Raw genomic sequence first — 24,861 nt, forward strand, 5'->3', positions numbered from 1 at the left:
CTGATTTAATTTCAACCCACTGGTTCTGGTCCGACCTTCTGGGGCAACAGAAAACAACTCCGCATCATCCTCTATATGACAGCCCTTCAAGTATTTAAAGATGGTTATCATATCACCTCTCAGTCATCTCCTCTCCAGGCTAAACATACCCAGCTCCTTCAACCTTTCCTCACAGGACTTGGTCTCCAGACCCCTCACCTTCTTCATTGCCCTTCTCTGGACACGTTCCAGCTTGTCTATATCTTTCTTAAATTGTGGTGCCCCAAACTGAACACAATACTCTAGGTGAGGTCGAACCAGAGCAAAGTAGTGCCATCACTTCACATGATCTGGACACTATACTTTTGTTGATGTCGTGAGTGTATTTATTGCATTGGAATGTCATGTTGGGGGAAATTTCCATTTTTCATTAATGCTGGATTGGATGACTGGCCATTAGTTCCTAAGGAGGGTAATTGGAGGAAATGACGATTTTCCAGAGCTGCTGTTTTTTCACCACACAGCATCACAATTTCAGTGAACCTAGTCCTCCCTCTCTACAAAAGAACCCCGGGTTTCAATTGAATTCGGTAAAGGGATCTGTTTTTACAGCTCCTTGAAGTAGAAGGCCCCAGCCCATGGAACAGCTATTTTTAACTAAATGGCATCCCCCACCAAGAAAAAAAAGACCCTGCAACAATTGAACAACAGGTAAAATAAGAACAGTATATTAACAAACAACTTCCCACTCCTCCAGCACCCCAGAAAAAACAAGTGTTTCCTTGTCACTAACCCCTCCAGTGTGTCCCATGGATCACCAGTTGAGGAACAGGGTTCTATCAAGGATGTTTGCACTACAAATTTAAACCAACTTTAAGCCTGTTTCTTCCTGGTAACTTTGATGAAGGAATCAGGAATGTGCCATGAATTTTTTAGAAGATGCCATGATCAATTGTTTTCAGACCGGTTTCAAGATAGTTCTACTGCCTATTGTATATTCATAAACTTTGGCTGGCACCGAAGGATGGATGTGCATTAATGCTTAACCATTTCTCTTCTTCTGTCTCTCCTCCTGTCACCTCGTTTTCTGCTATACCCCAGGGAGCAGCAGGAAGGTAAGGTATTTCTAAACAATCCATTATTGATCATTATCAGTTACAGGTTCTCCTTTCCAATTGATTTTTTTTAAATTGTGTACAGTAGTTTTTATAGACTGGCTTTTGTTATGGACATTTTCTGCTCCCCCCCTTAAAGATCAGATTAGGATGGGGAAATTATTATGATTGCTATGATTTATGAGAAGAATGAATGCCTTCACAAATTTACCAGCTTGCTTTAACCATAAGAAAATCCTAACTCTCATTTACTTCCTGTTTAATTTTTGCAGCTTTTTTTTGCTGTGGGCGTATTGACTTTTCTTTTAAAGATGCCGAGTGTTCATTTTGATGGTGTCCACAGGATCACTATTATCTTTTTCACCTTTAAGGTTCATAGGTTTTTACAAATCAAGGAGCAAGCCCATTCTTCCCTTTCCAGAATTCTGTCTCTCTTTCCTTTTAGAACCCCTTTTCCACCTGCAGACAAAGGTTATATTTAAAAACAGGCCACCATCAGGAACCCTCCCAACTTGTATCTGCTCCCAAAGCCGATCCTTGACTTGCTGTAATTGGAAGCCAAAATTTCATATTTGCTGATTCCCATTCCCTCCTTGCAAAGAAAAACACTCTCGCTGTCTCACTCTCTTTCTTGGTATCTCTTTTTCTCTCTTTCTCCCTTTCTTGAAGAAGAGGAACAACCTGAAGAAGAAGGTGAGGTGATATCACCCTTGTCTATTCTGCCCTCCCAAGAAGTGCCCCCTTCCCCCTTTTAGGCCAAGGATAAACAGAAATCCAATCAGAATCAAACAGAGTTAAGAGATTATTTAAGTGTTTGGAAGACGAGGAATACTCTCTAAACCAGGGATGTTCCTTCTCCCAAAAGGGATTGAGGACTATTGGGCAAGAACTGGAGGAGTGGAAATAGGGTTGCCAAGTCCTTACTGTATGTAAATTGGGGGAGTCCAGCGCTGCTCCGGGAGTCGATGTGCGCCCGCAAAACCATAGAGTTTTCCCTCGGATGATTGTGGCCCCGCCCCCAACGTGCCCGATGTGATTGCGTCACTTCCGGGTGATGTGCTGACACCGGGCATGTCACATGCTTTGGGGGTGGGGTTCCCCCCGGGGCCCGATCTGCCGCCGGCGGGTAACAGGCCTCTCGGGTGGGGGTTTCCCCGCCCCCCGGGGGGACTTGGCAAGCCTAAGTGGAAATCAGGGGCACCTTATTTCTGGGAGGGAAGTGTGGTCAGATGGATTGGAACAAGGAAACACTGAATACAAGATTTCTGGTTTCTATTACTTTAGTGGTTCTTGCTCTCTCATTACAATGTTTCTCGGTTTTGATTTTCAGCTTCGAAGGAGTTATAGTGTTTGGCCTCTTTTCTCTTCATAGTTTGTTTGTTTTTTTGTACTTGTAATTCAATTGATAGAACATGTTTTTTGGAACTTTGCATGCCATGTGTAATAAGTATGATTCCAGTATAGCATAATTGGGTCTCATGTGGTTTCAAAAGTCTTTATGATCTGCAGTCCATCTCTGCTTAACTATCTATTTCATTCTTCTTCATCAGTTACCATCACTGCCCTCCATTGTTTGATGGTGGCTGTGTCTGCTTTTGCCTTCTGGTTATAACCAGCATTTCTCCCCTGACCTTTGATACTTGGATACTGATTCCAAACCACATGTACTGGGTGTTAGTTCTGAATAGCATACATTACTTCACATTACAGCTGAATTTCATGAGCATTTTTATATCCTTTCAAGAGTACACCCACCCTTTGAGGGGATTTTTCAGGAGGGGCATGAAGAGGATAAAAGTGCCTGCAGGGGATTTAGGAAAAGAACAATGGTCACCATGTAATCTGTCTGGTGCGCTATAATAGTAGCATCATTAACATAGTTAAAGACAAACAAAACCGTCAACGGGTCGGTGTGTGGGCTAGGTTTGCCCCCAGTAAGTGGCCACTGAGCCAAATTTAATTTGTGCTATGATGTCATCACATTCCATATGTGATCCCTGATTGTCTAGAATTACTAGAGCTAGTAGTTGGGGAAGGGTTGTTTCCCACACACCCCCTTTCGTTCTGAATATTCGGCAGAGTTCGGTTTCACATTTCTGCCTTTAACAGCAAAATTCGGTGCCCCTTCTGAAATGATTTCTGCTGGAATGCCTAACATGGTTTGCCGTTTTTGAGAAGCCAGCCTCAGTGTGAGTAGGGGGCTTCTGTATGCTGCTAACGTTGTGGATTTCGAACAGCATCTCAGGGAACCCTGGGGTTCTTCCTGGAAAAGATCAGCAATGGAGGACAGATTGACGGACACTGCTGATCTTTCTCTGCAACGCACAGCTGCAGGAAGATGTTGACAGCTCACTCGTGTCCCAGGAGCATGGAAGACAGGGATGGTCTGCACATGCAGAGAGATGAGTTGGGAATGGACAATAGAGTTCTGAGATAGATGGACTGTACCACTTCTAGGCAGCCAACAGTGCGAAATCATACTTTTCAATGTTCTCCTACATAAAAAAGCTCTTACAACCAAAACAAAACCAAGGACAGCAGAAAACGGGCTAGAATCTTTTATTTGCAGGGGGGTTTCTATGGGGGAACTGGAAAATGGCATCCTTTATCTGCAGTCATACAGTCCCCTGTGTCAGCTCAGGATTCTGTCATTCCATGGAATGTGTAGACCAGGCCAAACAAGGCAACACTGAGAACCAACGGGCATACCCAGTGCCCAATATGAACTCTGTGTTTGCCTTAAAAGATGCCCAGGATCCTCTATAAAGCACAGGGATTCCATAGTAGACCAGAAGATGAGAAAATAATTCCCCTCAGTTTGAAAATGTATGAAAACTGCTGCCGTTTTTCAACATCTGTGGCAGAGAATTAGATGTTTAACTCTTAGACTGTGGTGCCTATTACCCAGAATCCCGTTTTTAACTCCATTTTTTCTGTAACAAGATAATATCACTCCCATGGTACTCCTTTCAAGGAAGGGGGTAGTGGCTGAATTGTGTGGGAATAGTGGGTTGAGTGTGTTTCCTTCCCTCAGCTAATCAGTAACAATTTTAATGACCCTGCCACCTTTTGTCCTGGAGACGGATTGATTTAACGGCCTTTTCCTTTCTTTCCTGGGTTTGATCTGTACCCTACAACTTCCTTCTCTCTTGCTCCTTCCTCTCCCAACTCCATATCTGTCTCTCCCAACCTTGTGATGTGTGTTGTTTGCAGTGGCTGAAGAACCTGATCCGTCTGCTGAGCCAGGTATATTCCTCCTTCTCTCCATCCTTTCCTTAGGGGCAAAAAAAATTCCAGAGAAGTGCAAGTATAAATACGTCGCTCTTCCTTTTCTCTTCCCCATTCCTGCCATCTCTCAGCAAAAGCTGGCGTGTTTCCAATGAAGGGAGGCATTTGGCTGCAGTCTTGGGTGGATGCCCCGACGTGTCTACGTCACTTGGGGGGCATAAATGGCATAAATTGGCATAAATGGATGGACAATTAAGAAGTGGGTATGGAGAGACAGACAGACAGACAGAACCATGGATGGGTGAAGAGAGATGGCTTATTGGATATTTGGTTAGGTGTAAAGGTGGGGTATGGAGCTGGATGATGGATGTAACGCTTAATCCGGCAGTTAATTTCAATTAGTCATGTAACCGGTATGCAGGGGCATGAAGGAAAATCACGGTGGGCCCATCTGAACCCCAAGTGAGGGGCAGCCCAAGACCTGTGTGGGGTGGGGAACGAGGCACCCACCTGATCCCTGTACGAGGAAGAAAGCGTCCGGCTGAGTGACAGAGGGCTCACTGGGCCAGCTCTTACTCCCTCTCTACTTTTGGAGCCAAGACCCTTTTCTAGGGCTGTTTTCCCCTCTTTACCACAGTGGCACAAAGGTAGGGCACGAAGACAATTGTCTTTGCTTTTCCCAGCTGAGCCGTGCTATAAAGCTATAGCAGGACTCCGCTGGGGGGGGAAAGGGCCCCAAAGGGGGAGGGGAAACGCAGAGCTTAGTTCGGCCATTTTAATGTTGGAGGATAGCGCCATCCCTCGGCTCCTCCCGTAGTGACTGCTAGTGGTGTGTGCGTGGAGAACCTGTTTGGAATGCTAGAGCTCGGCATTAAACCTGAAGAGTATAAAAAAGGGGGTTCTGACGAGGTTCTCTGAGAAGGACATCCCCTCCCCACTCAGCAAAAGTTGAGGGCCAGAGTTTCAAGGTCACTGAGCGTGGTTGCCAGTCAGGCATGTGCTGCGTGCTTTACCTTTTTAGGTCAGATAGAGAATAGACAGTGGACTTGTAAAGATTGATGGATGGAGAAGTAGGAGATGCCACTGATGAACAAATGGGTGTGGAATGCCAAGTGAGCGTGAGTTGCTGTCCCTGACTGCCATCTAGTTTCCCTCTGAGCCCATTTTCGCCTAGCCTGAAGCCATCTGAAATCCTTCGCCTTATCTACTATCCCGGCCCACAGCAGTAACTACAACACATTTCTTCCCCCCAAGATTTCCCACCCCCTCCTGGTCGCACACTCTTAAAAGAGCAGGTTGTGCACACACTCCTAACAGGGCAGGTGTTTTTTGATATATACATAGATATATCTATGGGCTTCTGATGCGCTCCGTGTGCCACACATGTTCAGATACATGCACACAGCATGTTTGCGCCATGTATCTACACCGAGACCATGTGTATCCCCCATCATGTCTATAAGGGAAGCAACATATCTAAGCCCAGTTGGGCATCGTAGATATTTTCTAGTACCTATAGACATGTCTGTGACCCAACTTATGTCAGATCATGAACATTCTTTTCATTTTGTGTCTGTCTAGATTCATCCTGGGGTTTGGGGCTGATTCCAAATACAGGTCATGCAGGCTAACTCTGGAACGTTATTCCATATAGGCAAGGGGCGGTTTGCAAGCAATTACAATGCAACATGATGCCCTCCCCACATACCACATAGTGCCGTTCAAATCCTATGCAGAGGCGGCAGAAGGGCAGACAGTGAAATGATACTACGATCATTCTCCTACCAATCTGCCAATCATAGTGTTGCATGCCGATGACTCCCTCACATTAGCCATCAATGGAAGGAACCACTCAATGCACAGCTGATGGGCGGTCAGTCCACAAAACATCACTCCATGAAGCACATTCACAAATCACAACCCAGCAGTCCCTAAGCCACAACAGCTTCTCCTGTGAAGGCCACCCTAAGGCAATTGGCAGGCATGGAGCATCTGTCACCCTCCAAACAGCCATCCTAGGTAAAGCCCAAATTTTCATTCCAAGGATTAGCACCAGAGGCCTGCGCCCACTGACTATTATCTGCTGCTGAATTTGAAGGCTCTGCCCCACTTCCTGGCTGTATGCTGTATTCTTGTATTCTGCAATAATCAATCTGCCACTAATTTAACTGCAGAAGGATTACCAGTGGTTCATAGAGTTGCCAGATGCCTCCTGAAAGCAAGCAAACTCTTATCCATGCATCTTGTGCCTCCACTCTTGCTCAATGGACTGGCAGGAAGGCAATGGCAGAGGAAATGACATCGCCATGTTGAGCAACTCTCTAGGAATTTTTCCAATCTCTATTGCCTTTGCCATAGAGATTGGGGGGATTCCTTAAGCATCATGTGACACTCCCCCTCTTGGAAAAGGCCTGGCAACCCATCTGTATGACGGCTTATTGTTCATGCGCGTGTTCACTAGAAATGTATTTGATTTTTATCCTGCCAATACTCTTGGGAGCTCAGGGCAACATACATGGTTCATTTATTCTCTTAACATTCCTTTTCTCACCCTGGTCTTAGACGTAGGTCTTGAACAATAAAATCTGAGAGCACTTCTCTGGCCTCTAGAAATTGAGCAACAAAATAATTTCTTTTAGAATCTGAATCCTCTAAGAGGAATTGAACCTTTTGCTCTAATGTCACTACAGGAGACATAGTCCATTTATCAAAACATGGCATAATCCATTTTAGCCTAGGCTGACACACATAAGGACACTGCAAGAGAATATGTGTAAGAGAGTCCACTGATTGGAGGGGGGCTAGGACACAGCCACTCCGAGAACGGGATCCTTGAGAGACGACCCAGCGATACCATTGCAAAGGTGCAATTAAATCATGACTGCATAAAGGTCCTGCATGACTTTGGGCCATCCGAGAATTCTAAGTAGGGAGGGAGTTTTCCTTAGACCTCTGCTCCACTTCCTGTATGCTGTATTCTTGTATTCTGCAATAATCAATCTGCCACTAATTTAACTGCAAAAGGATTACCAGTGGTTCATAGAGTTGCCAGATGCCTCCTGAAAGCAAGCAAACTCTTATCCATGCATCTTGTGCCTCCACTCTTGCTCAATGGACTGGCAGGAAGGCAATGGCAGAGGAAATGACATTGCCATGTTGAGCAACTCTCTAGGAATTTTTCCAATCTCTATTGCCTTTGCCATAGAGATTGGGGGGATTCCTTAAGCATCATGTGACACTCCCCCTCCCTAAAAGCTCTTGGAAAAGGCCTGGCAACCCATCTGCATGACGGCTTATTGTTCATGCGCAGGTCCACTAGAAATGTATTTTATTTTTATCCTGCCAATACTCTAGGGAGCTCAGGGCAACATACATGGTTCATTTATTCTCTTAACATTCCTTTTCTTACCCTGCTCTTAGACGTAGGTCTTGAACAATAAAATCTGAGAGCACTTCTCTGGCCTCTAGAAATTGAGCAACAAAATAATTTCATTTAGAATCTGAATCCTCTAAGAGGAATTGAACCTTTTGCTCTAATGTCACTACAGGAAACATAGTCCATTTATCAAAACATGGCATAATCCATTTTAGCCTAGGCTGACACACATAAGGACACTGCAAGAGAATATGTGTAAGAGAGTCCACTGATTGGAGGGGGGCTAGGACACAGCCACTCCGAGAACGGGATCCTTGAGAGACGACCCAGCGATACCATTGCAAAGGTGCAATTAAATCATGACTGCATAAAGGTCCTGCATAACTTTGGGCCATCCGAGAATTCTAAGTAGGGAGGGAGTTTTCCTTAGACAGAAGTCCCAAGGCAATCAGGGAACACATCCTCCTAGCATCAAAATGGGTATAGCTCTTATCTCTGGCACAGATCAGTCTGGCCACCTTTATCCTCATAACAAACCCCATGAGGTAGATTGGGCTGAGATAATGTAACAGATCAAAGGTTACCCAGTGAGGCAGAATGGGGCCTTGAGCCCAGAGCTCCCTAGTCATAGTCTCAACATCTAGTCATAGTCTGGAAATCTAACCATTACACTACGCTGCACTAGTGCTCAGAGATGAGGTGCCATGATTGTCAGGTCCGTTAGAGACGCCAGCGGGGGGGGGATTCCAGGAGCCAAAGGTATCACTCCCGACATACTGACATCACCGGAAGTGACATCACACGGCGTGCCCACATCACCCGGAAGTGACATAGACATGTCGGGGCCACACTCTGGTTTCTGGGCAAAACTCTATGGTATAATCACCCTCAAACCATAGAGTTTTGCCCAAAAACAAGAGTGTTGCCCCTGTGTATCCACGTTACTTCCGGGTAGGCTTGCCAAGTCCCCCCGGGGGGCATGGAAACCCCCGCCCCAGAGGCCCGTTCCCCGGCGGCGGCGGATCGGGCCCCGGGGGGAACCCCACCCCCAAAGCACGTGACGTGCACATCACCCGGAAGTGACGTGACCATGCCGGGCACGCTGGGGGCGGGGCCGTGGTCATCTGAGGGAAAACTCTATGGTTTTCCCTCGGATGATTGTGGCCCTGCCCCCGGCGTGCCCGACGTGGTTGCATCACTTTCGGGTGATGTAATTGTGGCGCGCACATGCTTCGTGCGCGCGCACGGACTCCCGGAGCAGCGCTGGAGTCTCCCGCTCTACATACCTACTTCCGGGTGACAGAGGCATGCTGCGTGACGTTGCTGTTGGGGGAGAATTTGTGGCCAGGAGGCCGCAACACTGGGCAATCCCCCACCCCCACCTGGGGAACAGCAACCCTATGAGGTGCATCCATTCCTTACTGTGAGATTGAGAGACCCAGAGAAGGGAGTCGAACCCTGAAGAGTACTTCTCACTATCCCAGGTATCCCTAAAAGACAACAGCAAGGACAATGATTTACCAGTGACGGGTACCAGAAAACAGGGATTGTCCCTGGTAAATAAGGACATTTGGAGCAAATACAATATGAAGGCCGAGGAAATTATCGAAACCAATAGTACGGCACATCAGCATAAAGTATAGCAGAAGCTGTCACTGTTTGCAGTCGCCTGACTAAGCGCAAGGCCTAAATTATACCTGAAGGTTTTATGTGGTTTTGTAGTGAGTGATCAGAAAAAATGATGGCCACACCAGTGGGCAGGAAAGATGAAAAAGAACAGGGTGCAAGGTACAGAGTTTATTTTGCTCTTATGGATCCCAAGGAGCTAAATAAACTCTCTACCTTGCACCTTTGTTCTTTTTCATCTTTCCTTTGTAATGAGTGCAACAGAGCACCCTACAGGCCTGGAGCAGAGAAACATCTTTCCCAACATCATTCAATGTTTTGTTCCTTTTTGCTCATTTCCCCCACTCTTCTCGTTACAAGCACTTCTATTCGTATTCACGCCCATATCCCACATTTGTTACAGAGCAGGAGGGACAGGGAATTTTTCCCCAGCATTCAGGGCAGGCTGCTTAGTATGGGCCATACAACCTTCTGCGTCTCAAAGCTGCCTCTCTTGTCTCCATCTGTTCACGGCTTTTTTTTGTCTTCTTTTTCTCACAGAGGAGGAACGCCCAAAGCCCAGGTAAGTGAGAGAAACAGGTGTTTTTCTGAAGGAAATGCATTATAGTGGGAACTAGGGTTGCTGGGGGGCCCCAGTGGTGGGGGGGACCCCCACTGCCAGGCCCTACCCCCACCACTGATCAGCTGGCTGGTGGGGGGATATACCAGGAGCAGGAGGGAGGCCCACACCAGGTCGTCAGCAACACAGCAACGTAACTTCCTGCATGTACCCAAAGTGATGCAATCATGTCAGCAACGTCGCAGCAACGCTCTGGTATTTGGGCAAAAACTCTATGGTAGAAGCCATTTTTACCATAGAGTTTTTGGCAAAATACCAGCGCATCACCACGACATCACAGTGGGACGACATCACTTCCAGTACATGCCGGAAGTGATGTTGCCGCATCGCTGGCAACATAGCCCGGGCCTGCCCCCATCCCCCGCCAGTTGCCAGAAGGGACCTGGCAACCCTAGTGGGAAACCGGGATGCTGAGGGTCTCAGTAGAAATAGAGCAAAGAGGTGACACAACATAAGAGTTAGCACCTGTGTTCTGGCAAGGCTTCTGTGCCTCTGCAAGGGTGGAAATTCCACTCAAATATCCTGTCCACAGAAAGGGGAATCAAATCTCACCTCAGGGGTTATTCACTTTATTTGAGAGTCAGCTTTACTTGAGGGCCACATCACATTTACCTTATTAAACACTTTATTTTCTAGTAAATAAACCTTTGTTGTTCATCTTGTCTGTCAAGTCAAAAATCTAAGGAAACGATCGCTATTTACCTTGCGTATATGTACAGCCAGGGCTTTTTTTGTAGAAAAAGACCAGCAGGAACTCTTTAGCATAATAGGCCACACCCAACAGCAGAAACTCATTAGCATAATAGGCCACACCCAACAGCAGAAACTCATTAGCATATTAGGCCACACCCCGACAGCACAGCTCGTTAGCACGTTAGGCCGCACCCCCATGTTACCAGAAGTGTGCTCATTCAGCCACACCCACCTTTTGCTTCTTATTCTGTTTACCTTGTTTGTGGTCAAAACCCAGGACATTTTTTTGTAGCAGGGACTCCTTTGCATGTTAGGCCACACACCCCTAATGTAGCCAATCCTAATGAGTTCCTGCTGTTGGGTGTGGCCTATTATGCTAATGAGTTCCTGCTGGGTGTGGCCAACTCGGGAGCCAGCCGGAACTCCGTTCCTGTGCGTTCCTGCCCCAAAATAGCCCTGTGTACAGCCTTAGTCTAGCATGTTTCCAAACACGAGACCTTTAGGGAGCACATAGCTTACGCACTACTAATCTTTAATTTAATTTAAAGGTTGTGACCTCCCTTTTTATTTGATTGCGGGCGGTTGGAGTATAAAGAATCTATGGGAGAGGCCAGAATGGAGGACTGGATATTCTTCAGTCCAGAAGGCAGTTGCCTCAGAGCCTCCCCCTCCCTCCCCATAGCCACCACAATAAAATTGTGAAATGCATTTATCTTGAAAATTGTCTATTATGCAGCAATCAGAGGCACAGAAACCAGGATGGGAAAGGTGGCAACCCAACCCAAAATTCAAAACTTGAACCTGACTTTTGACATGCAATCTTCAAAAATTTCTTTGTAAACACCTCCCCCCCACACACACACTTTTACTATTGCAACTTGGGGCGGGAGGGTAAGATTTCTTTTTTTGTAGTTTTTGGCTGTTAGCCTTTTGGAATATTAACTGCACTTTTTCCCCTGCTTGTGTTTGCCCACCCAAAGGCCAGTTGTTCCACAGTTGGCTCCTCCAAAAATCCCCGAGGGGGAGAGAGTGGATTTCGATGTGAGTATTTCGTTTCGTTCAACTGTCCTGATCTTTTTCAGCGGCCTCCACCAACCACTCTTGTATCTCTTAGATGAACAGCCACGGCCAATCAAGTCATTATGCCCGGGTGATCAGGTTGGAAACCATGGGAGATACAAGCTAATGATATGTACTTTACCCTGGTTGTTCCATTACCAGAAAATTACACATCAGTATCATCTGTTATGGAGCTGCGGTGGCTCAAGTGGTTAAGACGCTGAACTGCAGGCTGTGGAAGGTCATTAGTTCAGCAGTTCGAGACCCGGGTGTGCCGCAAGACGGAGTGAGCTCCCGTCTCTAGTTCCAGCTCCTGCCAACCTAGCAGTTCGAAAGCAAGAAATTGCAAGTAGATAAATAGGTACCACTTTGGTGGGAAGGTAACAGCGTTCCGTGCGCCTTGGTGTTTAGTCATGCCGGCCACATGACCACGGAAACGTCTTTGGACAGCGCTGGCTCTTCGGCTTTGAAACGGAGATGAGCACCGCAACCCTAGAGTCGGATTCGACTGGCTTTCGAGCAAGGGAACCTTTACCTTTACCTTTATCACCTGTAGCCTGAATCGGCTGCACACGGCAATCCACAGGCTGTGCTTCTCAGATACCTTTGAGGTGCCCAATTTCAGCTCATGCCTTTGATAGCAGTTGGATTTGCAAACACGAGCTGGATCACGTCTATCCCCATGCCGTACAAGGGTGATTACTGTCCAATAAATTGCTGCTATAAAAGGAGCAGGATATTGCAGGGGTGGGGTGTTCTATAGCTATAATATGGTATGCAGTATACTCCCAAATGCCCCTAGGCTATGCATGTGCCCCCCACCTTCTCCAAGTTGAACTCGGTAGGCGTGCTGAATGATTCCAGCCGGGGCTGCAGAGGATCCCCGTGCCCCACTCTCACTCTGAGTGGCAGCAAGAGAAAAAATACCACCCCATGACAGCAGCTGTAGCGTCACACCGCTTCCAGTAAACCAACAACAACTACTACTACCAGAAGTGGCATAGGATAGCTCTAGGAACACTGAACCATAGAGTTTCAGGTGATTTCTAAAGCTACTTATGTCACTTCCGTTTTTTGTTTTTACCAGAAGTGACATGATATTGTAGACACTGTAGACGGGGGGATAGCAGAACTCGATCAGGCTGTGAGAGAATGCACATGCACAAAAAGCCAAGTGCGCGGCACTGCGTAGTTAGGAAGGAATACAGTGATGCAGCCTGTGGAGCACGGATCAACAAACTATCGAACTGGCCATTAAAAAAAATCAGGTCCCTGTTTGCAGCCAGCGAACAGGACGCCAGCTGAACTAGCGAGTGTTCGAGCACCCCTGGCGTTTAGTGCTTTTCTCTTTGGGTTTCTTGAAAGAAAACCAGTGGTGGGAAGCTGCAGTGTTGAGAGCGAAAAGGGGGGGAGGCAGCTGCTGAGCCCTTTCCATTCTAGCCACTCCCCCTCATTAGTACCAATCCTTCCCCCACCCTGATACTTCCTGCACAGGGTTGGAGCAGGAGGATTTTCTGTTGCAGCAGAAGGTTTTTTGGCCTTCAAAACCATAGAGTTTGCCCACAAACCAGAGCGTTGCTGCGCAACAGCCCTGTTTCCGGATGGGATTTTCCTCTGCCAGCCAGTTGGCCGGCGGTGAATCAAAGCCCCCCAAAGCGGGGGGAATCCTGCTGGGACCTGGCAACCCTCCTTGTGCACCAATAGGGTTGCCAGTCTTCAGGTGGTGCCTGGAGATCTCCCAGGATTACAACTGATCTCCAGGTGACAGAGATCAGTTCCCCTTAGGGTTGCCAAGTCTATCTTCGCCGGGAGTGGGGGGCTCCCGGCTGGCGTCTTGTGTGTGTGTGTGCGCGCGCTTTGCACGTGCACGCCGCATGCACGTCACCCAGAAGTGACGGGAGGATGCCAGGCACGCTGGGGGCAGGGCCACGGCCATACAAGGGAAAACCATAGAGTTTCCCCTTGTATGGCCATGGCCCCATCCCCAGCGTGCCCGGCGTGCCCACGTCACTTCTGGGTGACGCGCAAGTCGGGGTGGAGTTCCCCCCGGGGCCCGATCCGGCGGCACCGGGGAACGGGCCCCCGCCCCCTGAGGGGACTTGGGATCCCTAATTCCCCTGGAGAAAATGGCCACTTTGGAAAGTGGACTCTATGGCATCATACCCCACTGAAGTCCTTCCCCTCCTCAAATCCCACCCTCCCCAGGCTCCTCTCCCTAAATCTCCAAGTATTTCCCAACCTGGAGCCGGCAACCCTACGCACCAAGGAAGCGGGGGGAAGTATTCTGGGGAGTTGGTGCAGCCAAAAAGGGGGAAATAACCCCTCCCCATCGTGTCATTTCCGGTTGGGAAAGAGCGCAGAGAGGAAAGGAAGAGACCTTTCTCTCCCCTACAGTTCCTGGCTCTGTTAGGCTTTCCCCTAAACTTATAGTCTTCACAGCTGCTCTATGGTTGTAGGGAGAGAGAGTGAAGTCCATTACATTAAAAAAAAATGTAACGTCTATTTTGGCTCCAAGAGACTAAAACATTCCTGATCTCTCAGACAAGGAACTTGGGTTCATTCTGAGTTGCAGTTTAGACAAACTGAAGTGGATTAAGGATTAATCCGGTGGCTGTTGCGTGTCAGTGTAAACATGGAATGTGAACCATGCTGCTTAAAGAACTATAACCTGTTTCAAAAGCAGAAAAGAATGAATCATTAAAATCCACTGACAAATGAGTTATTTCAGACAAAACCCAAAACCTGTTCCTTGGTGTGCCAAATGCTCCGGGTACATCTAAGACAATGAATGTTGTCAAAGAGGGAAAGATTTATTGTCTGTGTCATGATCTGGCCTGTGCCAGCACAGCCTAGCCAGCCTAAGAGGCCTGGGTGGCAGTAGGAGGCAGCTAGGCCTACAACTCCCAGAAGGCATTGGGAGAGGCAGAGAGGGAGATCCTGGGAGGAGACTGTTGAACTGTGTGAGGAGGGAGTCTTAGCCGTTAACTGAGGAGAAACAGGGTGTTCTTCGGGTCTCTCTCTGCGGCCTGGTCCCACTGTGGGGACAGGCTGGTCTGGGAGAGAGGGAGATCTACACTGGGCTCAGCGTGAGTGTTAGGCAGGCTGTGGGCCTGGAAGTAAAACAGTTAGGAGTAATAGACAGCTGCGTTAGGTTATGTTTATTTTTCCTTTCACACTGTTATACCCTTTTTAAGCACCTTTGCCGTGTCTTGTTTTTCCCTGCCCCACTGTTGTTTTAATAAACCCTTTTTGTGTAATTATTTTCTCTGCCTGGGTCAATCACGCCTGTATTGCTCGGCTGAAAAGGGGCTTGGGAAGGTACCCTGGGCCTCCCAAGGGACCTTAAATCCAGGGTGGTGGAAGGTGGGGACCCCCTGGGGTCATGACAGTCTGCCAATGAGATTTTGTTTGCTCAGGCCATTTAAGAAGATGAGGAATTTCACATTACCCTTTTTAACCCGTTTTGAAGCCGTTTTTGATCCGTCATGGAGTAAACCGGTATAGGGCTGCCATTTCACACATGGCTTTCCCCTTCTGTTAAAGAGCTGGATCTGAAGCAGTTTGCCATTTCAGACTGCACCACTTTTTCCCGCTTTCCCCCCGCCGTTTTTCGCCTGTGTGGGCGATCTCCAGCTTTTTTTTTTGAACATTCGCTTTAGAGCGCTATAGCGCTATAGCACTATAACAAAACACTCCAGGCATTCCAATGGGGTTGATATAATGCTGTAAAGCGAACTTTTTTAAAAAAAGCTGGAGATCGCCCGCGCGGGCGAAAAACAGCGGGGAAAAGTGCATCAGAACCGGGAGAGGAAACTGAAGACTACTTGGAAGTGGTTGACAGGTAAAACGCTTCAGCCCCGTTTCCTAAACGGGACAGAAGCGTTTATGCGTGAAATTACAAATATATTCCGGCAGGGAACCAGTTCTAAAACGGTTCTGTCTGAAATGACAGACCAGAAACTGTTTGGGAACCGTTCCTCTTCCGGATTATATCGTCTGTCTGAAATTCCTCAATAAGAACAGCTCATCAGGATTAGACCAGAGGTCCACCTAATCCAGCAGCCTATTTCACACAATAGCCAACCAGCTGCCCTGGAAGGCCAACAAACAGGGCGTAGAGGCCAATTACACACTTTAATTACTAGTTGAATAAAGTACTTCCTTTTGTCCATCCCAAATCTATTGCTCATGAGATTCACTGGGTATTTGTGAGTTCTAGTTCAACTGCCTTCTCCTGTGCCTTCTCCTGTGCCTTCTCCTGTGCTCTTTCCGGCTTTGCAATATCTTTTTTGAGATATGACTAGAACTGCACACAGTGTTCCAAATGAGGCCACATCATAGACAGGGAGATTATAATACTGACTGTTTTATTTTCAATCCCTTCCGTGGGGATTGTCTTTTTCACTGCTACAGCACACTGAGAGTTGACATTTTCACTGAATTGTCCACTGCAACCCCAAGAACTCTTTCTGCCTTCATCTCTGCAAATTTTGATCTCACTAGCATATATTTAAATTAGGATTTTTTCCCCCATTGTGCATCACCTGTCACTTACCTACACTGAATTTCATTTGCCATGTTGTTGTCTACTCACCCAATTTAGAGAGATCCTTCTAGAACTCTTTGCAATTTTCACCATCCTCCTAATCTGGTGTCATCTGCAAATGATATCTGACATTATGCTGCTAACCTCCAAGTCCAAATAACCTATGGAATTAAATACTTCCAGTCCCAGTACTAATATTTGTGGGACCCCACTACTAATTTCCCACCATTGCACGAACTGTCCATTTATTCCTACCCTTTATAAGTGGGCCCATGCTTTTACTCAGCAACTGCTAAGCTTATTCCTGAGTCTTTGGTGAGGCACCTTGTGAAAAGCCTTATGGAAGTCCCAGTATATAATGTCCACTGGATCACCTTTATCTACATAGTTGTCAACCTTCTGTAAGAATTCCAAAAGTTTGATGAGACAGGATTTGCACTTGCAGAAGCCATGCTGATTTTCCCTCGGCAGGCTTTGTTCCTCAGTGTGCTCAATAATTTTATATTTAAAAACACTTTCTACCAATTTATGCAGAATAGATCTCAATTTGCCTGGATCACCTCTGGACACATTTTTAAAAATCATTGTAATATTTGCAGCATTCCAGTCTTCTGGTATGGTTTCACTGCCATAGACTCACCTGTTGTCCGTCATATTCTCTTTTATACTCAAGAACATCCTGGGCAATTGACAGGGAAGGAATAACATGCTAGAAAGCTTTGAGAGAATTCAGGCATATGAACAGCGTGGTTTTCATAAACACAGTGTTTCCATAGAAGGACTCATTTTTCCATGCATGGAATATAATCAGGCTTCTCTCCATCTGCCGGGCAGGACATCCACCGTAAGCGCATGGAGAAGGATCTCCTGGAGTTGCAGACCCTCATTGATGTACACTTTGAGCAGAGAAAGAAAGAAGAGGAGGAGCTCGTTGGTCTCATGTCAAGAATTGTGAGTTCTGGACCGCAAGGGATTGTGGGTAGCTGGCAGCACAATATGGTCAGATCATTGCGAGAGATCCCTGACATGGATGAATTAGGAGGACCACACGTTTTGCAGGACTATTGTTGACATGCCAGGCCAATTCAGTGTTTTGCCATCCCAAGCATTTCCATCACCTCCTCCCATGGCTGACAGCAAATAACAAGTCGACCGCCTACCCCACCCCCCAAGTCCTGCCGTGGTTTAACTTGAACTCAGCCAGCAGCAGTGCAAGTCCGAGAGGTACAAAGATGGCTGTGGTTTTGTTCCAAACAGAGAGGGTCCATGTCGGAAACTTAATTTTAAAAGTGAAACAACTTATTTATGAAATTCGGTAACGCTCTGGTTTTAGACCTGACGGAGCAGAATGATGCAATGGGCTCTACCATTTTGGACTGAAGGTGGGGGGTTTGCATTTTTAAGAGAGCCAGTTTGGTATAGTGGTTAAGAGTGATTCCCCACTCCTCCACATGCAACTACTGGTGTGACCTTGGGTCAGTTACAAGCAATGCTCCCTCTAAGCTGTGGAGTCCTGTGAGCAAAAATTCTGCCTTGTGAGCTACTGGCATTAAAGTTGTGAGTGAACCATTTGGCTAATGCATAAATTAGTTTGCTCCGCAACTGTCTTTCCTGAGCTAAGACAAAAATGTGTCAGCTGGAGGTTAAAAAACTGTGAGTGGGCTCACACTAACTCAGCTTAGAGGGAACACTGGTTACAAGTTGTTTCAGAGCAGTTTTTGAAAAAACTCTCTTAGCCCCACCTACTTCAGGATATCTGTTGCGGGGAGGGGAAGGGAAAGGAGATTGTAAGCCACTCTGAGACTCCTTCGGGTGGTGAAGGCTGGGGTATAAATCCAGTCTCTTCCTCTTCTTCATCATGTTAATTAAAAAATAAATAAATCTTAGCACATCAAGGAGAAGGATTCTAGCCCAGCCTTTCTCCCAGTGAGCTCATTTTCCACTTACAGGAAATTATTAAAGTAAAAAACCTGCAAAAAACATAACTGTTCCCCTGAAGTCAAGTGGCCCAACAATAGCCTAACTTGGGTTCACCCAAGACATATATACTGATGGAGATGAATCTGCCGTACTAAAGGATATAGTCAGAGGTCCTTTTTGTTTCTTTTGGGGGTTTGTATGCTGTCAATGTGAGCCTTGTCACTGATGGTTTTCTCCACCTGTTTGTTTCTCCTAAGCCATTTTTATGCAGTTTATATATAGCATTTTCATGCAATTCATAAAAATCACATGCAACAACCATCTGTTGGCTATCCCACCACTGACAGTGGCCTGTCTGGTATCAACCAGAGCCTGGGCCATTTCCATTGTGGAATGGGCTCCCAGAAGAGCCCCTTGGAGATCTTCAGGAGACAATGCAAATCCTGCCTATTTGCCAAGGCATTTGAGGGGTGATGAACTGGCAGACATCTTTTAAGGTGGAGGGGGTCAGTCAGGCATTTATTACGGCAACAAGCCATAGAACACACATGCTTAAATATAACATTCATAACATTCGTATAACTGAATTTAGGACAGTAAAATAAAACTCTATAAAAACACAGCTGAGCGTAATAAAATAAAAGAAGAACATAAAACAGAGAGGTATTAGGCAACTATTATTATATATATTTGATCATGTATTTCGGATGCAGTAGCATGCTACCTAAAATTTTTGCCACAGTTTCAGTAATTGTCCGGTTCCCATCAATTAACAATCGCTTACACTGCTCAGCACCTGATTGTCCCACCACATATGTTATAAGAGGAGTAATATATTTGTCACGGATCCTGTTATACCAGTTACATCTGAGCATCGTGGGCTCAACTGTGTTTCTCTCAGTGGAGGGGGGGGAGAGAGATTTGGGGTTTGCTATAGTAGTTTTGTTTTTAGACTGAAAAGGTTTTTAACTATCATGGTAAGCTGCCTTGAAGGAAAGGCAGGGTATAAAAGTTTTAATAAACAAATATATATATATATCTCCTATATATATGCAACAACTGAATAAATAGACCTCTATCAAACACATGGAGTTGCAAGCTTTTATAGAACAATGGAAAAATACCTATTAATTCTTTTTCTATTCCCAAAATGTGGATAGTTTATTAGGCTTACTTCCTAATGAGAATGCTGTTTAGTCTTGCCGCTTATTTGAGAGTTCTTGTAGGTGCCCCACACTGCTGTCTGAGTCCAAGCCAAACCCTGGGCTGGAAAAGTCCATGGGTATTCCTTGCTTGGGCACCAAAAATACCTTGCACCAGCCCTGCTTCAGGCTTTTTCCTGCTCTTGGTGTGCATACCTGGAAAACTGGCCATTTTAAATATGTATACCAGGTTTAAACTTTCCTGTGAGTGTGTGGTTTCAGTCAGAGAGAGCTGTAAGCTGGCTAAAGGCAAAGCACCATAGTATACTGTCTCCCTCTCTGGGGACCTGGTGCAGGAATAGGGGACCCGCTACCTTGTCGAACTTCCTGCTTGCTTCCACTTATGCAGCATTTGCATCTCTGTAAATATAGCCGGTATTACAAAATAAGCCTTAAGTCCCAGATGCTCAATCATCTAAAATCAGGGCTCTTTTTGTAGAAAAAGCCCAGCAGGAACTCATTAGCATAATAGGCCACACCCAACAGCAGGAACCCTGACAGCACAGCTCATTAGCACATTAGGCCACACCCACATGTTACCAGAAGTGTGGTCATCCAGCCACACCCACCTTTTGCTTGTTATTCTGTTTACCTTGTTTGTTGTCAAAACCCAGGGCCTTTTTTTGTAGCAGGAACTCCTTTGCATGTTAGGCCACACACCCCTAATGTAGCCAATCCTAATGAGTTTCTGCTGTTGGGTGTGGCCTATTATGCTAATGAGTTCCTGCTGGGCGTGGCCAACTTGGGAGCCAGCCGGAACTCCGTTCCTGTGCGTTCCTGCCCAAAAATAGCCCTGTCTAAAATAAACCAAACCCACTAGCTTTGCCCTGAGAACATCCCACCATTTGGTGACATTCAGAGCAACTAACAATATTGTGCTCAGCCATTCAGCCTACAAAAGATCTTCCCAGTGGCACAATAAAAAAAAATAATCACACACATTCCTCAAGACTGTCAACACGCAAAGAATTGTTCCTTTTAACTCCCATCATATCATTGGTTAGCTGTATCGCTACATGTGGTCAAACTCAAATCCAAAACTGGAATAATGTGCTTTTATATGCTAAGGCAAGCAAACAAGGACACAATTTAGTAGAGGTCATAATAAACTGAAAGCTGCTCTCATAATTGAAAGTCCTGAAACACTAAATAACATATGTGGCTATTCCCAGTGACAGGGAGTTCCGCAGGACCATTATTTTATATCCCTCAGTTTCAAGCCTACTTTGCAAAAGCCTGAACAACCTTTTGTGCTCTGGGGTAGGAACACCGCCGGGCAGAACGTGCCGAACAGCAGCGGGTCCGCACCGAGAAAGAACGGGAGCGACAGGCCAAACTAGCCGTGAGTACTATCCTCCTGGAGGAGGGGGAGGCCAAAGTCTGGCTCGTGGGAGGAACATGAGAAATTCAAGAAAGCAAAAATAAGTAGCAGACAAATGGAAAAAAAAACATTGTGAATGTGTGTGTGAATTAGTGGTTAACCTGGGAGGCATAGCTCAGGGAGCGCAGATATAATGGTTTCATTGCCCCACCTTTGGATAATGGGTTCCATGTTGCCATCGTTTGCAGGAAGAGAAAATGAGGAAGGAGGAAGAAGAGGCTAAGAAAAGGGCTGAAGATGACGCCAAGAAGAAGAAAGTGCTGTCCAATATGGGAGCTCACTTTGGTGGATACCTGGTGAAGGTGAACTGCCTGGGGAAAATAAGGGGTACAAAGCCTGCCCCTTCTGCATAATAATCTTATGAGCATGCCCCACATCCCCTGCTAGTGCTTACCTGGGTTGGTTCCAGGGCTCCCATTTGCTTGCTTATGTCAGGTGTCAGGGTCCTTAGCCAGGTTACTCAACACAGGGCTTCATGAGAAGATAACAGTTAATTGGTAAATCCAGAACTAGAGACACGTGTACAGCTTGTGTCAGGAATGGCCGCCAATACTAGGGCCTCTGACTTATACTAAAATCAAACATCCCCCCGGTTAACATGAGCCAATGGATACATCTTGTGTGGGTGGGCAAAGCAAGCAGGCAAAGCAAAAGCCGTTAACTTTCCCAGCCGAGTAAAACTGCAGCTGGAGCATCTACAAGGTCAAGCATAAGATAGCAAACAGTTGGTGAGCCAGGGAGAGCTGAGACAGAAAACAGGAGGGCACCCCTCCACATTCCAGACCTTTGATAGGCAATTGCTGCCCTTGTGTGCCAATGTGCAGCTGAGAGGTGGGCAGAAACTGGGACCAAAGGGAGGGGCAGGATCATCCTGGGGAGAAAAATTAGAGAGAAAAATAAGGCTTCATCTAATTACAGCAAATTCTGACCACAGACTTTTGGATGATTCCTAGAGCTACCCGGAACTGACAAGGGTAACTCTAGCAATCACCAGAAACTCCATGGTAATCTTTCCATATTTTCACCAGCATCTATGGTCTCCTTTGTAAGGAAAAAAAATAGGTTTTCAAAAAGAGGGGAAGAAAAACTCCCTTTCTACTCCTGGGGTAGTGCTCCCTTCAAATGCATGGACTTGGCTGGAAAATCTCCAGATCAAATCCATAGGGGTGGAGAAATACCCATCCCCAAGCCAGAGAGACCTGCTGCAGGAATCCACTTATCATTAATATGGGGTTAAGTGACTCAGTATAAAGCAGCTTCTGTCCCATCCCACCCCTGGAAAAAAACCAACACATTTAGGCTCGGGTCACACGGCACTGTAAATGCGCCTTGTTCCCGCTTTAATTTAAACGGGAATATTTTGTTCCGGTTTTGCATGTCTACACCACCTCTCAAGAGCACGGGGCCATCCTTGCCATCGGCCCAGTCGCCGCCGGCCTGGCACGCCTTCTCCCGGCGCTTCTGGGCCAGCAGGAAGGCGCGCGGCGCGGACGCTTTAACGTGCTGCTCGGGTGCCATCTCCACCACCTGTTTCAGCAGCCTTCGTTTACCCACCATCTCCTAGGCAGAGCAAAAACGTGGCAAGAGGCAGACCGGCCGTGAAATGAAGACCCGGATCTTATCAGAAAGGAGGAAATCACTGAACATAGACAACTTAGGCGAACAACAGCTGAGGTTGGTAATGTAACTGGCAGACAGAAATGGGAGGGCTGGTTGTTTTTCTGAACCTAAGCATAGGGACTTGTCAAAGAATTCTTGTCCCACAACACAGCCTGCCTCTCTCTATCCAGGGACAAGGCCAAGGAACTGCATGACTGGATCAATCAACTAGAATCGGAGAAATTTGACCTGATGCAAAAACTCCAATGTCAGAAGTATGAGGTAGGAGCCAGCAGAGAAAAGGAAAGCCCTTTCTGCTTTTATGGGAGCAGCCACGTCCAAAATGAGCCCTCTCAGAATGACACTATGAAATGCAGAAATGCCATATGTGCATCTTGTTTGGGCAAATGTCAGAACAATTCTCCAGTGCAGGCAAAAAGGAAACATATTCCTACATAACTTTAATGTCATGCTAAACCATGATTTGATTAAACTTTCATGAGTTGTGGCATCTGGATAGGTTTTGACAAAACAGGATTTTGTCAGTTTGTGCCCAAGGAGGACTTCAAACAGGGTTTATCACAGGTTTATTAATCATGGTTTTATACTAGATGTCATTTGTTATGACAAACCACAGTTTGTTGAGCAGCTGGGCCCATCGCAGCTACCTGGCCACAGAAAGAATAGCATAGGGAAGATGCTGTCCCTGTTGGGTGGTGTGAGATAGGACACAAAACAGGCAAATTGGGCTTTGTGCTCAAACCAGGACTGGCAATTTATATCTCATAGACAAATCAGTTTGTTGCATAAACCACAGTTTAAACCAACAGTCCCCAAAGTTGGCGTACCCCATTAGGGTTCTCAGATCCCATTTGCTCCTTCCCCAAAACCAAGGGCCAGTCCGGACTTTCCTCCACCTCATTTGAGCAGAAAGAGCTTCCAAAGAACCCAGGAAGCATCAGCTTTGTGTTTGTAGAAACCCTCAATTCAGAAACAGGCCCCTCTACTTTAGAAGGATGCAGGGCTTGTAACCTCCCAACATTTGTGACTGGCTCCATCACACCACGGCAACCATTTTGTGACATGCCCTAGAGTCATGGTAGCCATTTTATGCTGCCACTGTGCCCTATTTTAAAAATTCCAAAAGTGTCACAGTCTCTGTGACATCAGGGGCCCCAGGTTTAAACAAATCACAGTTTATCAGGACATCGCAGGATATAGGCTTTCATGGGCCAAAGTCCGTGCAGCAGAAAGAAAGCAGAAAGAAATTTATTGTATTGGGCATTTGAGGGACACCCACTATAGCCCAGCCTGTCTTTTCATTTATGATTAAGGCAGAAGCAGCCAAGAGGAAGCCTGGTTCTTCATCAGCCTGTCAAAAATAAAGTGCTTCTGCAGCCACAATTTGGATCAAGGCTACATGAGAAGGGGAAAGGGAATGTAAATAAAGCCAATATTTAGTGTCCTTTAAAAGCCCATCTTCCCACTTTTAGAAGGTGAATAACAGTGCAGGCAAGCCAGGTTTCCATTCACAAAACTTGAGCTAGCCTTGGGTTAAAGGTTCGGTCTTGGACCGTGTGCGTTGACCTTGTGCAGACTGCTTAGGCTTGCCAAGTTCCCCCGGGGGGGCGGGGAAACCCCCACCCCAGAGGCCCGTTCCCCGCCGCCGGCGGATCGGGCCCCAGGGGGAACCCCACCCCCACGTGCACGTCATCAGGAAGTGACGTGACGACGCCGGGCACGCTGGGGGCGGGGCCACGACCATTCGAGGGAAAACTCTATGGTTTTCCCTCAGACAGTCGTGGCCCCGCTCCCAGCGTGCCTGCCATCGTCATGTCACTTCCTGGTGATGTGCATGCGGCGCACGCGCACATGCTCAAGCTGCAAGCTGGGAGTCCCCCGCTGCTGCGATTTTTTCACTTGGCATCCCTAGTCCCTCCCCTCCCCAAACCCTGCCCTCCACCCTCAAAATCTCCAGGAATTTCCCAAGCCAGAGCTGGCAACCCTACCACTGACCCAGATCAGTTTTGTGATGTTGTGATGATTCCAGGTGAAATCTGTGTTTGACAAATCAAGACATTATACACACACTATAATCCTGCAAACACACACACACACACAAAATTGTGGAACATGTTTGTACCACAGAGGCATATTCATTAACCAGTTACAATTTATAAAAGCAACAGTTTGTGTATTCATTTATTCGGGATATTTCTATGCCACTTCTTCGGCACAGTAACAGTATAAAACTAAGCCATTAAAAAAACCAAGCCATTGGACATGAACAGCTACCCATAAAACAAGCAGACCATTTTAAAAGCTCATAAGATAAAACCTCTAATTAAAAGCCTGGGTAAAAAGAACAGGCTTCCTCGGGAGGTGGTGGGCTCTCCTTCTTGGGAGGCTTTTAAACAGAGGCTAGATGGCCATCTGACATGCTGGTTCTGTGAACTTAGGCAGATCATGAGAGGGGTTGCATCAGTGCTTAGTTCTCAGGGCCCTTTCTTATGCCACT

At 46.6% G+C, this 24,861-nt stretch overlaps 1 protein-coding gene across 4 annotated transcripts in view; it reads left to right on the forward strand.

Moving 5' to 3' along the window:
- TNNT1 (troponin T type 1 (skeletal, slow)) overlaps positions 1-24,861 on the forward strand; it is a 57,301-nt gene that overhangs the window by 26,457 nt on the left and 5,983 nt on the right. The window contains exons 3-12 of one of the 4 annotated variants that reach the window (XM_015429170.1): positions 1,081-1,094; positions 1,764-1,787; positions 4,308-4,340; positions 9,865-9,886; positions 11,617-11,677; positions 17,076-17,192; positions 20,628-20,705; positions 20,933-21,046; positions 22,309-22,418; positions 22,535-22,625. In XM_015429170.1, the coding sequence (XP_015284656.1) occupies positions 1,081-1,094; positions 1,764-1,787; positions 4,308-4,340; positions 9,865-9,886; positions 11,617-11,677; positions 17,076-17,192; positions 20,628-20,705; positions 20,933-21,046; positions 22,309-22,418; positions 22,535-22,625 (664 nt within the window). The remainder of the gene's footprint in view (positions 1-1,080; positions 1,095-1,763; positions 1,788-4,307; positions 4,341-9,864; positions 9,887-11,616; positions 11,678-17,075; positions 17,193-20,627; positions 20,706-20,932; positions 21,047-22,308; positions 22,419-22,534; positions 22,626-24,861) is intronic. The other 3 variants (XM_015429173.1, XM_015429172.1, XM_015429174.1) reach the window with 3 other exon arrangements.

Source organism: Gekko japonicus, unplaced genomic scaffold (assembly GCF_001447785.1).
Source record: "Gekko japonicus isolate JY-2015 unplaced genomic scaffold, Gekko_japonicus_V1.1 scaffold2783, whole genome shotgun sequence".
NCBI lineage: Eukaryota > Metazoa > Chordata > Lepidosauria > Squamata > Gekkonidae > Gekko > Gekko japonicus.